General features: G+C 34.2%; 1 protein-coding gene and 2 long non-coding RNA genes across 3 annotated transcripts; all 3 read right to left on the bottom strand.

Moving 5' to 3' along the window:
* Positions 1 to 2,004: 2,004 nt before the first annotated feature.
* LOC111407984 lies at positions 2,005 to 3,970 on the bottom strand. The gene is made up of 3 exons (XR_002705262.1): positions 3,871 to 3,970; positions 3,693 to 3,753; positions 2,005 to 2,358 (listed from the first exon to the last, which is right to left on the bottom strand). It is a non-coding gene; the product is annotated as an uncharacterized LOC111407984 (long non-coding RNA).
* Positions 3,971 to 4,366: 396 nt separating this feature from the next.
* On the bottom strand, positions 4,367 to 5,009 carry LOC111408578. The gene is made up of 3 exons (XM_023038323.1): positions 4,904 to 5,009; positions 4,735 to 4,785; positions 4,367 to 4,668 (listed from the first exon to the last, which is right to left on the bottom strand). Exons 1-3 carry the CDS (start codon positions 5,007 to 5,009, stop codon positions 4,367 to 4,369), a joined length of 459 nt encoding a protein of 152 aa, XP_022894091.1.
* A 4,495-nt stretch (positions 5,010 to 9,504) lies between these two features.
* On the bottom strand, positions 9,505 to 10,987 carry LOC111407983. Its single transcript, XR_002705261.1, has 3 exons — positions 10,896 to 10,987; positions 10,718 to 10,778; positions 9,505 to 9,562 (listed from the first exon to the last, which is right to left on the bottom strand). It is a non-coding gene; the product is annotated as an uncharacterized LOC111407983 (long non-coding RNA).
* Between the last annotated feature and the right edge of the window lie 3,789 nt (positions 10,988 to 14,776).

The following is a 14,776-nucleotide window of genomic DNA, read 5'->3' as shown; positions in this document are numbered from 1 at the left end:
TTCCCATAATTCCCCTTTTCTTTCCCCTTCTTCTTCCCATATAATAAAAAAAAATAAAAATTTAAGACATTAATTAAATAATTAATAATCAAAATTACACACATATATATGATTCAATATTATTAGTATAGTGTACTTTTAAAAAAAATAAAAAATCAATATATTTAAATTTAATTATAAATTTTTTATATAAATTTAATAAAAAGATAGATATTTTTCACAACAAATGAATGAAAAAAGCAAAAAAAAAAAAGTTATAAGAATCCAATTTAATTTTTTCATAGAAAATAGAGATAAATAATAAGAGAGAGAAAGAAAATAAATGGAATATAATAAAGAGAAAAAAATAAATTTTAATTATACATGTCCATAGAAAGTTTAAGGAAAAAAAGATTGAATTTTTTTATTTTTTATTTTCTATATTTTTTGTGAAAGTCTTCCAAAATCTCGTGATTAATGAGAACCAAATTTTAAGATATTATATAAGTACTTTTTTGCTTAAAAGTTAGTACTCCAGAGAAAAGTCTTTGGAAGTCATTAGAATTTAAATACCTTAAGACTTATTAAAACTTCTAAAATGTTTTAATTGAATACACCGTGACTTTTAAATTTTTTTTAAAAGTCTATAAAAGTTTTAATTGAATACACCATGACTTTTTTGAGAGTCTCATAAAGTTTCAATTGAATATTTCTATTCTTTTTAAATCCCCAAAAGTTATTAAAAGTCTCAATTGAATATATCCCCCTAAATTACCATATAAAAATGATTACACAATCGTTGAATATAAATAACATTACTCAATTTTATTTTTCTAATTAACGTTACTAGTTTGTAATTCATTTTCAAGCTATAGTTTATAGAGAAAAATTTATAACTAAGAGGTTAAGTATCACTAATTTCAAAAATAAGAACAAAGGTTTCAAATTTTAAAAATCGGATATTTATTAAATTATATTTATGATTTAATTAATTAATTATATATTTAATTAATTAAATATATTAAGGTTGTAGATATATGTAATTTGGTCACAAATTAACAATTAGTTAGTCATATTATTATTTTTTCGATCACAGATCATTTTTTTTTTTATATTTCACAAACTATTTTAGGTTACAATTCAAAATTTTTATAGGTCACAATTTATTCATCAATCACAAGTCAATAATTTATAATTTACGATTTATTTATTGGACACAAATTACAAATATAATAAGTCACAAATTACCAAACCCACAGTCACAAATTAACAATTTTTTAGATCACACATTATTTCTTAGTCACAATTTATCTTCTTCTTTTTTTCATTTGTCACATATTGTTCATTAATCACAATTTAACAAATTTAATGGTCACGGTCAACCAAATAATTTGTGACTATCACAACACTAGCGACCATGATCTCACCACTGCCTCTAGCACCACCACCACCATCTCAAACAATCAACCAGAGCAGAAAATACCACCACATCACTACCCACGACTACCACAAAATACAAAAAATGCAAAAACCAACCAAAATAATGTTATTGCACAACCAGGCTTGGCCTTCACATCAACTGTAACTCCACGCCACTACCACCATCAACTCGCTGAACTACCAATAGCAGTATCACCTCGCCGTCGTAGACAACATCACAACCACCACCAATCATATACCAAACACCAAAAATCATATCCAAACATCAGAGAAGGGATGCAGACGATGGCTGAGAACTTGATACTAAGAGAACCTACCATCGAACCCAGAAAACACTACTACAGTCGCAGGCACACACATATCCATACCCAACTACCGCACTACTATCGCATCCATAGAACCACAACTGTACCCACAGCAACACAAACACGCCACACCACCATAGTCGCATGCACACATACACCCACTGACACGACCCGTCCCGATTTAACCTAATTGATTCGACACGTGTCGTGCGTCGATGGTAGATGCCAGCTAAATGGCGGACCCGCCACCAAGGCAAACATGACCTACTTGATCATGACATAATTCTATAAAAATTTTGACAGAGTTTTCCCTGTAACATGGACAAAACCAACATGAAAAATCATCAAAATCTCAAATAGACATTTAAACCAAAAGTTTTGGAAACCACCACATCCTCTAATACCACCACAACTACAACAAAATATAACAAAATTCGATTGAGTGCTTCTACAACATCATCATGTCAACATGCAAGCATCACATCAATTACCAACCTTTCTACGAAGTGCATGACACACCAAATATTAGACAAGTACTTAATAAACATGAGTTCCCCAACTATACATTACATACTATGAAATGGTCTCTTTCGCTTCAGAAGGCTTTTCCCAGTATCTCAAAATCGACGGTCTCCTGATAGGAAAGCATGATAAAAATATATGAGTTTATAACTCAGTGAGTGGATGATTTCCAAATAAGTAAGCTTTTTCCATTTATGCATATTTTCTAAAAATTTTACCTTTATTAAATCCTTGAGAATTTCTGAATCAAGTAATGCCTTTAAAAACTAAACATGATTATATTATAAAATTCTTCGTTCTAAATTCTAGATAAGTATCTGTAAGGTATAACAATTATAAAGAATCTGATATTCATGAAAATTTATGAAATATTGCTGCTGTTCAATACTAGAAGCTGAAAGCTTTATTCTGAAAACTGAATTAACTGAATCCATAATCTGAAATATGAGAACTGAATAAATACTGAAAAATCACACCAAAAAGAGTACCCGATGAATAGCTTTACTCATGTACAGAGTAATCTCAATGTACAAGGCAAAGCCATTCAAATATGATAATCTGATAGTTGATAATCTGGTCATACGTACGCAGAGCTGCCCCAAAGGCTAATCACCCTAGTACACGACCCAAAGCCTATGTGTGTACGAGAGTGGGTCTCAAAGACCTCTGATAATCTGGTAATACACTATGGAAACACATTCATGACAGTGCAGAGCGGATAAAATCACTGTAACTAGTCATACAATGTAGAAACACATTCACATCAGTGCAGACTGGGGTAAAATCACCTGGGTACTTTTTGGTGGTTTTTAGAAATAACTTTAACAATACTGAAACATCTAATAAGCATATAATACATGCTACTAAAATAATTTAACTGAACTGAATTTAACTTTAAGAGCAATTGATAATAAAATCCATTTTATTCTAAAAATCATGCTATGAAGTCAACTTTATAAAATAAATAACTTTAAAATTTAAAGAAGACTTATTTTTGAAAAATAAGTTTTATCCACTCACAAGGTATGAGCTACAAGCTAGATTGGCTGATAAACGTTTCTAATGAAATACGATATTAATAACCAATTTATCCTCTATCTAATCAAGAAACCTTAATATCTAATGATAGAACTTAAAATTAAATTTTCTGGACACTTGAATAAGTTCTCAAATTTTCCTTTATTAATTGGAGCTAATCACACTTTATAATCCATTGACTAATAACTAATTTATCAACATAACCTTCACTTCCAAACATCACTATGACATCCACATCATTCAAGTGACAAGAAGTTGCTATAATTCAACTAATTAAATTTTTCCTCTTGTTCCATAATTTCATGCTTCCAATTTATTATTTTCTCAACATCATTATTTCCATAAACATACTTAATCCCAAAAATCCCAAATAAAATTTCTAGGGTTTGCTAAAATAATATCCCTTACCTAGCTAAAATTGGAAATGAAGAAATCCCCAAACTTGAGCTCCAATTCGTACAAATATCACCTGAAATTCGACATTTTATTCTACAAGTTAAAACCCTAAAAATTTAATATAAATCATACTTAATCACTCAAAAACAAAGTGGAAAAATTAAACCCAACTTGAAGAGATTAACCTCACCTCTTTTCTTCTTCTTTTTCCTTTCTTCTTTTCCTTTTCCTTTTTCTTTTTCCTTTCTTCTTTCCCTTTTTCTCCCTTCACTGCCGGTCTCTGCTTCTCTCGTTACTCTGTGTGTGTGTATTTTGCTGTGAAATTGAGAGAGAATGGGTCAAATGGTTGAATTAAATGGTCCACTAACCCATAATCGCAAACTAAGTCCTTCAACTCTCTTTTTCATATCACATTTAATCCTAACACTTCCAAAATTATATAAGTAAGTTTCCAACTTAAAAATGTATCCAATTTAACCTTCAAAATATATTTATAATTTATAAGATAAACCCAAATAAAATGATTTGGTCAATCGAGTCTCAATAAAAATGATTTATTTCATACAAGTCCTCATTTGAATTGACTTTGAAAATTCCACTATTGACCTTGACTAGATAAAATTGTGGGTTGTAACAATCTTACCTCCATAAAAGAATTTCGTCCTCGAAATTCAACTGGCATCTGATTAGATAACGAATAGATGAGGATATTGAACACGCATCTGATCCTCATGCTCCCATGTAGCCTCACCTACTGTCTGATTCTGCCAAAGTACCTTAACAAGTGAGACCGTCTTGTTCAGCTGAATTTGCACCTTTTTGTTTAAAATTTTCACTGGCTCCTCTATATAAGTTAAATTCTCCTTCAAGTGGACTGGATGAGACTCTAGAATATGAGAAAGATCTACAATGTACTTGCGAAGCATAGAGACATGGAAAACATCATGGATTCGAGATAATTCAGTTGGCAAATCTAATCGATATGCTACTGGGCCAATCCGTTCAATAATCTCATATGGTCCAATATATCGTGGACTTAACTTTCCTCACTTACCAAATCTCAATACCCCTTTCCAAGGAGATAATTTAAGAAAAACTTTATCTCCTATTGCAAATTCAAGATCTTTTCTGTCTATTCTGAGTTGTTTTCAACTTTTCCTTGATCAATTCCACATTTTCAGATGTCATTTGAACCAATTCAGGTCCTATTAACTTCATCTTACCAGCTTCATCCCAACAAACTGGTGTTCTGCACTTTCGACCATATAAAGCTTCAAAAGGAGCCATTTCTATACTGGAGTGGTAGCTGTTATTGTAATCAAATTCCATCAATGACAAATGTGAATCTCAGCTACCTTTGAACTCTAAAACACATGCCCTCAACATATCTTTAAGAGTCTGTATGGTCCTCTCTGACTAGCTATCTGTTTGAGGATGAAAAGCTGTACTGAAATATAGTTTAGTACCCATGGCTTCTTGTAAACTGGGCCAAAATTTAGATGTAAAACGAGGGTCTCTATCAGATACAATAGATAATGGAGTACCATATGAGCTCACTATCTCATCCACATACAACTTTGCCAACTTATTTAAAGTATAAGTGGCTTTGATCGGCAAGAACTTGGCAGTTTTGGTCAAACGATCTACAATCACCCAAACTCCATCATGACCATTTTGAGTACGAGGAAGACCAAATAAAAAGTCCATAGTAACGTGTTCTCATTTCCACTCTGGAATAGGTAATGGCTGTAAAAGTCCTACTTTTTCTGACGAACTGGCTTTACCTGCTGACATATAAGGCATTTGGATACAAAATCTGCTATCTCTCTTTTCATACCAAGCAATCAATAATGATCTTTCAATGTATGATACATTTTAATACTACCTGGATGCATAGCATAAGCAGAATTGTGTGCCTCTTCCAAAATCTCTTTCTTCAATTCTGGAATATCTGGAACACATAATCTATTACCCATAGCCAACGCCCCATCATCTCTAATCACATAATCCGTTCTTAACCCAGTACTAACATCCGCTTTCAATATTCTCAATGTCTGGTCTTGAGATTGAGCTTCTCTAACCTTATCAATCAAAGTAGGCCTCACCTGAAAATGAGCTAATACAGCACCTGAAGTAGTAGCTAACAAATGAGCATGTAATTTCTTGAATTCACAAATCAAAGAAGCATAAACTGCACTGGCTGAAGAGGAAGAACTAGTCTTTCTACTGAGAGCATCTGCAACCACATTAGCTTTCACTGGATGGTAATCAATCTTACAATCATAATCCTTAATCAACTCCAACCATCTTCGCTGCCTCAGATTCAGTTCCTTCTGATCAAAAATATACTTCAAACTTTTGTGATCAGTAAATATTTGACATTTCTCACCATAAAGATAATGCCTCCAAATCTTCAATGCCAACACTATTGCAGCTAACTCCAAATCATGAGTTGGGTAATTTAACTCATGCTTCCTTAATTGTCTTGAAGCATAAGCTACAACTTTCCCATTTTGCATTAAAACACAACCCAATCATTGACGTGAAGCATCACTATAAATCACAAACTCTTCACCCGGAGATGGAAGAGTAAGTATAGGAGCAAAAGTCAACCTTTTCTTCAACTCTAGAAAACTCTTTTCACATTCCTTATTCCACACAAATTTTGTGTTCTTCCGAGTCAAACTAGTCAAAGGAAGAGCAATTTTGGAAAAATTCTCTACAAAACGATGATAATAACCTGCTAGCCCAAGGAAACTCCGTACTTCTGTATCATTAGTAGGGCGTTCCCATTTTGTTACTGCTTCAATTTTCTGAGAATCTACATAAATACCTTCAGCTAAGATAACATGACCCAAAAATACAACTTTATCCAGCCAAAATTCACATTTGCTGAACTTAGCATACAACTGCTTATCTCGCAAAGTCTGCAAAATAATCCTCAAATCCTCAGCATGCTCATCTCTACTGCGAGAATAAACTAAGATATCATCTATAAAAACAATCACAAACTTATCTAAATATGGGTAAAGCACCCTATTCATCAAATCCATAAATGCAGCTGGGGCATTAGTTAATCCAAACGGTATCACAAAAAATTCATAATGACCATACCGAGACCGAAAAGCATTCTTTGGTACATCAACATCTATAATTCTGAGCTGATGATAACCTGAACGTAAATCAATCTTTGAAAATACCGAGGCACCTCGAAGTTGATCAAACAAATCATCAATACGGGGCAGAGGATACTTATTGCGAATAGTCATCTTAATCAACTGTTTATAGTCAATACATAATCTCATAGTGCCATCTTTCTTATTCACAAATAATACAGGTGTTCCCCATGGGGATGCACTGGGTCTAATGAAACCCTTATCTATCAATTCTTGTAATTGTACCTTTAATTCCTTCAACTCTTTCAAAGCCATTCGATAAGGTGCCTGTGAAATAGGTGCTGTCCTGGGAATCAAATCAATACAAAATTATATCTCCCTGTCTGGGGGTAATCCCGGAAGGTCTTTTGGAAAGACATCGGGAAAATCTCGCACAACTGATATATCATCAATTGCCCGCTTTGTAATCTGAGTATCAATTACATGGGCCAAATATGCATCACAACCCTTTTGAGCATTCAGGACAGATATTACACAAGATGGCAAAATTCTGAGCTCCCCAGTGAGAACAATTTCAAGCTCTCCTGAACTTCTAAATACCACTTCCTTGCGAAAACAATCAACCGAAGCACGGTGATTAGATAGAAAATCCATCCCCAAAATAACATCAAAATCATGAATGTCAAGAGGAATTAAATTTGCTTTCAACTCATGATTGTTCACTCTAATCCCACAATCTTTATATACACGATTTGCTAAAAGTGAGTCCCCTACTGGAGTTACTACTACCAATTCATTATCTAAAGGCTCTGACATTGGATCAGCATAGCTAGCAAGTGTGTGAGAAATAAAGGAATATGTAGCACCCGAATCAATTAAAGAACGAACATTTCTACCAAAAATAGATAACATACCCACTACCACATCTGGTGACTCCTCTGTCTCCTATTGTGTCATAGCAAACACCTTGCCCTGAGTCCTGGACCGACCTGCCTAGGCTCCCTGTCTAGAAGCACTACCCCTAGCAGAATTAGATTGTGTAGCCCCCACCGACCCTGCTGATGGAGCTATTTGATCCCTGTTCTGTCTGGTCATACCGATCCCTGGCTGAGGAGATACTATCTGAGATGCTCCAATCTGCTGAGATTGGCTGGACAATCCTTCCTTATGTGTCCCATCTGACCACACTGATAACAAACTCCAACCCCTCGAAGACACTAGCCTAGATGAAACATCCCACACGACTGGCACTGTGGAAAGCTCCTATGATCAGAAGCCTCACTCTGCCTCGCTCCTTGAATTCTCTGTAAAGGAGAATGGCTCCCCACTAATTGTTGTCCAAAACTCTGGCTATGTCTTGATCCCTGACTAGAGCTAAAACTCCCAGACTTAGATTTAAAATTGCCAGATTTAGTGGCACCTAGCCAAAATCCTTTTCTGTTCTTCTTGAACCTTTCTCCTGAAGCTCCTGATTGACTACTACCACCTCGAAAGGTCACCTGTTCTCCTTGATTACTTCCTTCACGAATAGCTGTCTCAACCCTTAATGCCGCCTCAACCAACAAACCAAAATTTTGATGCCCATGAGCAGTAACCATAGGCCGAATTTCAGCTCTCAACCCTTGCTCGAACCGTCTACACCTATCTCTCTCCTCAGCAACCAAGGCACTTGCATACTTAGACAGTTCAACAAACTTTACATGATATTCAGCAACTGACATAGACCTTTGAACCAATCTTAAAAATTCGTTTTGTTTAGCATCACGATAAAATGGTGGATAATATGTCTCAAAGAAAGCTTCCTTAAAAATAGTCCAGGTGATAACACTAGGATCTGGATACCGACTTCGAAACGAAATCCACCAATCAGCAGCCCCACCTTTCAATAAAAATATAGCAATGCGTAATTTTTTTATCCTCGGAGCATTCTATCACATCAAATATGCTTTCCAAAGTCTTCATCCAAAGTTCGGCATCAGCTGGATTAGATGTACCCATAAAAAATTTTGCTCCAAGTTTCATCGCTCTCTCAATAGAGTTATCTCTATCGGTATTTGGTAGAAGGGAAGCAATAGCTGCAGCTATTCTATCAGTGATGGGGTCAGGTTGCACCTGAGACTGGTGCACTGATTCAGCAGCCCTACTGACCCCTCCAACATGTCTTTCTTCAGGAGTATTTGGAGCTTGAGATACTGGATTTTGGTGCCTGCGAGTTCTACCTCTACCACGCATGACTTACCTACAATAATGTGTAACATACAAACATCAGATACATACAATGTTACTCATAAACTCTAAGACCATGCTCTGATACCAAATGACACGACCCGTCCCTATTTAACCAAATTGACTCGACATGTGTCGTGCGCTGATGGTAGATGTCAGCTAAATGCCGGACCCGCCACCAAGGCAAACGTGACCTACTTGACCATGACATAATTCTATAAAAATTTTGACAGAGTTTCCTCTGTAACATGGAGAAAACCAACCTGAAAAATCATCAAAATCTCAAATAGACATTTAAACCAAAAGTTTTGGAAACCACCACATCCTCTAATACCACCACAACTACAACAAAATATAACAAAATTCGATTGAGTACTTCTACAACATCATCATGTCAAAACCTTTCTACGAAGTGCATGACACTCCAAATATTAGACAAGTACTTAATAAACATGAATTCCCCAACTATAGATTACATACTATGAAACAGTCTCTTTCGCTTCAGCAGGCTTTTTCCAGTATCTCAAAATTGACGGTCTCCTGATAGGAAAGCATGATAAAAATATATGAGTTTATAACTCAGTGAGCGAATGATTTCCAAATAAGTAAACTTTTTCCATTTATGCATATTTTCTAAAAATTTTAACTTTATTAAATCCTTGAGAATTTCTGAATCTAGTAATGCCTTTAAAAACTAAACATGATTACATTATAAAATTCTTCGTTCTAAATTCTAGATAAGTATCTGTAAGGTATAACAATTATAAAGAATCTGATATTCATGAAAATTTATGAAATATTGCTGCTGTTCAATACTAGAAGCTGAAAGATTTATTCTGAAAACTGAATTAACTGAATCCATAATCTGAAATCTGAGAACTGAATAAATACTGAAAAATCACACCAAAAAGAGTACCCAATGAATAGCTTTACTCATGTACAGAGTAATCTCAATGTACAAGGCAAAGCCATTCAAATATGATAATCTGATAGCTGATAATCTGGTCATACGTACGCAGAGCTGCCCCAAAGGCTAATCACCCTAGTACACGACCCAAAGCCTATGTGTGTACGAGAGTGGGTCTCAAAGACCTCTGATAATCTGGTCATACACTATGGAAACACATTCATGACAGTGCAGAGCGGGTAAAATCACTGTAACTAGTCATACACTGTAGAAACACATTCACATCAGTGCAGACTGGGGTAAAATCACCTGGGTACTTTCTGGTGGTTTTTAGAAATAACTTTAACAATACTGAAACATGTAATAAGAATATAATACATGCTACTAAAATAATTTAACTGAACTGAATTTAACTTTAAAAGCAATTGATAATAAAATCCATTTTATTCTGAAAATCATGCTATGAAGTCAACTTTATAAAATAAATAACTTTAAAATTTAAAGAAGACTTATTTTTGAAAAATAAGTTTTATCCACTCACAAGGTATGAGCTACAAGCTAGATTGGCTGATAAACGTTTCCAATGAAATACGATATTAATAACCAATTTATCATCTATCTAATCAAGAAACCTTAATATCTAATGATAGAACTTAAAATTAAATTTTCTGGACACTTGAATAAGTTCTCAATTAATTATTCTCTCAACATCATCATTTCCATAAACATACTTAATCCCAAAAATCCCAAATAAAATTTCTAGGGTTTGCTAAAATAATATCCATTACCTAGCTGAAATTGAAAATGAAGAAATCCCCAAACTTGAGCTCCAATTCGTACAAATATCACCTGAAATTCGACATTTTATTCTACAAGTTAAAACCCTAAAAATTTAATATAAATCATACTTAATCACTCAAAAACAGAGTGGAAAAATTAAACCCAACTTGAAGAGATTAACCTCACCTCTTTTCTTCTTCTTTTTCCTTTCTTCTTTTCCTTTTCCTTTTTCCTTTCTTCTTTCCCTTTTTCTCCCTTCATTGCCGGTCTCTGCTTCTCTTGTTACTGCATGTGTGTATTTTGATGTGAAATTGAGAGAGAATGGGTCAAATGGCTGGTCCACTGACCCATAATCGCAAACTAAGTCTTTCAACTCTCTTTTTCATATCACATTTAATCCTAACACTTCCAAAATTATATAAGTAAGTTTCCAACTTAAAAATGTATCCAATTTAACCTTCAAAATATATTTATAATTTATAAGATAAACCAAAATAAAATGATTTGGTCAATCGAGTCCCAATAAAAATGATTTATTTCATAAAGTCCTCATTTGACTTGACTTTGAAAATTTCACTATTGACCTTGACTAGATAAAAATGTGGGTTGTAACACCCACACCGACACCCAACCACCGCACTACCATCGCGTCCACAACACCACAACAGCACCCACAGCAACACAGTCGCACAAACACCACCACAACTGCACACCACCATCACTATCTGCACCACTGCAACCATAATCTTGGTTGCTACACGTTGATATGCAGCACAATACTACGCGGCGATATTGTCGCTCTGTGATGACAACGAAAGAGAGGATAGGTAGAGAGAGAATGGGCTACGGAGAAATGAGGTAGGGTGGAGGGAGCTAGGATTGGTTTATAAATTAATTTAATTTAATAATATATTTATCTAATAATAATATATTAATTAACAAAATATCTGATTTTTAAAATAATAAACCTAGCATATGATTTCTGAAATGGGATCTTTAAAAGTGGGCTTCTATGTAATTTCCATTAGTTTATATCATATTACTTCCGAATGAAGGGAAAAAATTAGGGATGGGCAAATTTTTCTTTTTTCGAACCGAACCTGACGGTTCTTGTCAAATTAAATACCCGAACGGGTATCTGAATTGAGAACCGATGGGTACGGTTCGATTCTCGGTTCTAGAACAAGAACCGAATAAGAATCGAATTTTTTTCTATATTGAATAAATAAAATTATTTAAATTTAAATTTTTTCTAAACAAATTAACAAATTAACAATTTCCAAATCCAAATTTTTGGCCCAATAATTTGTTTCATTCCTAATTTTTTTTAAATTTTTTGCCAAATTACCCATTTTATTGTTTCATTTCTTAGCCCAACAAGATTCAACCTACTAAATAACCCTAAACACCTACACTAAAGTGCATAACGCTGTCTCGACTCTCGTACTCATTCTCGCAGCTTCTTTAACATTCCAAAACCTATACAATTGCCGATCGACGTTGTGAGCTCTGATCGAAGCTGTGACCTCCGTCGACCGAAACTTTGACCGTAGCGATCATTTGAACAAAATAATCTACTAGTCTCTGACATTCCAAAAGCATTGTATGTGTCATTAATTCTATTTATATAATGTTATAAATGTTAAAAAATTTAATTATAGTACGGAACCGAATCGAACCGAACCCGAACGGTTCTATAATTATATTTGGACCCGACTGTTCCATTTACTAGATACCCGAAAATTTTGGTTCGATTCAGTTCTTTTTAGGACCGAACCAAATCTACCCACGCCCACCTCTAGAAAAAATTGAAAATTATTATAAAGTTCGGTAATATAGGGATAGAAATTGAGCCAGGCCGCTTGCAAGCCCATCAGCTGGGCTCATGAGAACTCGGCTCCCCAAGAGGCCTGGGTCGAGTTTTGATGGGCTCACGAGCCAAGCTAAGCTTTACTTTCAAGTTCACAAGCTAGGTTGGGTTGGGTTCGGCACCGAAGGCTTGTGAGTCGAGCCCGTCTGCAATTTAAATCTTATTTAATTTGTTATTGAAAAATTGAAAATTCTCTTAATTTATCTATAAATACCTGTTCCATTTCCAAAAATTTGAATAATATCAATTTGTATATAATTTAACTCCGACAATTATTAATTTATTCAGTACTAAGTCCACAGAAAGGAGATGGATTTTAAATTTGTAGAGCACGAATTATTGTATGTTCTTTAAATGTATATTTCATTTTGTAAAGTTTGAAATCAAAGCATTTGAATACTTTAATATTTCGATCACAAGACGTATCTAACTTTTAAAAATATTTAAATAAAAGAGAAATAATCAATTTCTCGTTTATGAATTTTTCCTTTAAAAAAAAAAAAGGCTTGAGTTGACCTAAGTAGATTGGGTTGTTATTAGATGACCTCATGAGTCAAATCGAGCCGAGTCAGTTGAGTACATTTTTAAGAAAATGAGTAGAGCTATACTCGGAGCCCAAAATCTCATGCTCATTTGAGTAAAGAGAAGAACCTAATGGGAAAGCTCAGTAGACGATTCGACTCAATTCATAGCCACCTTGATTATAATTCAATTAAGGGTATAACTTTGATATCTATTGAACATTATTTGCTCGTAACTATTAATTACAAAGTTTAAGTAGTGATTTTGCTTATAGAAATTTGAGAAGAAGTGTTTTTTTACATGATTTATTGCATTTCAAGGTTTATACGTGACAATGGTTGATGTATTTTCTGTTTTTTGTTTTATAAATTTGCACATATATAAGAAATTGCTTGAAGATGTCAGTGGTTTGGATGAAGCTTTATTTTTCAGAATGTTCGTGCTCTTAGATGTTCTGAATGTGCTTTCATGCACAAAGCCAGTGTTTTACTTGTACCTTTTCTTTTATGACGTGTTAAAAATAAATAAACGTTGAAATGTTATATTTTTGTTAGATAGTAGTTTTATATTCAGCGAGTCATCTTATAGCATTATTTTTGTTGCATGCTTCTTAACTAAATGATAGAGGAACATTATTTTAGGTTTCTTACATGGCACTCAAAATATGAGAATCAGCCCTGATCGGGAGATATTTAAATGATTTTTTTTTTTAATATGAAAACATTGCGCATTGTTTATTTTACGCGATCTTGTATTTTAACCATCATCGTAGGACAAGAAATGAAGCCCGTATTTGTAGGTATTTTAAAGTACAATGAATTATGAGAGACCGATGAGATTCGGTTGAAAAGTTGATCTTAGGGAAATGTTGTTGTCAAAAAGTGAGGAATTTTTGACACCAAGTGAGGAATTTTTGACACAGGTAAAGATGAATTAATTATGGACCATGCTACACAAACATAATGATTGACATGCGGGATGATTGAACACTCACACCTCGAGAGTTGGGCATTATTTTATTCACGCATGCCCACACTCCATATGAGGGTCTGTCACCCATTCAGTCACCAAAATTCGGGCATTTCGGCATTTTCCATTAATTATAGCGACTAATAGGATTTAAAGCAAAAATGATTTTGTTAGATCTTTACTTAAAATTAGATCATATTTCTTTTCCATATTTCAATGTTTATTGATAATTTCTTACTCAACAGGCCCCATCTCATTATCTATTATCATGTCAAATCCAACATCATCAAGAGGGAAATTGCCCAAATTACTAGTTAAGGCTCATAAATGATCATTCATTAATAAAAGGAGGTAGGAGCTCCAAGATAGCCACATGTTTTGCCTAGAAGCAACCATCCTTGAAAGAGCGCGTAATAATTCATTGGTCGAGTGCTCTAGCATCGAAGATGAGTAGGATTATGGAATTTGCTCAAGATGTAGGATGTAAAAATACACGAGTAGCGGAGCATCCTACCTTAAAGGAGGCCTCTGTGTGGATAGTGATGGGCAGAGCGGAAGCAAGAATTCATGTCTCCTCTCTGTTTAAATTTTAGAGAACAAAGTGCCCTACTTTATGCTTGACCTTGCAATCTAAATCTGATAGCAACTAATACAACCAAAATTTTCAATCAATCGGTAGTACTAATATGTTACCTAGGAATGACAG

This window comes from Olea europaea, chromosome 13, assembly GCF_002742605.1.
Source record: "Olea europaea var. sylvestris chromosome 13, O_europaea_v1, whole genome shotgun sequence".
Classification (NCBI taxonomy): Eukaryota; Viridiplantae; Streptophyta; class Magnoliopsida; order Lamiales; family Oleaceae; genus Olea; species Olea europaea.
The sequence above is the reverse complement of the archived record's forward strand: the minus strand, read 5'-3'. Positions and strand labels throughout refer to the sequence as shown.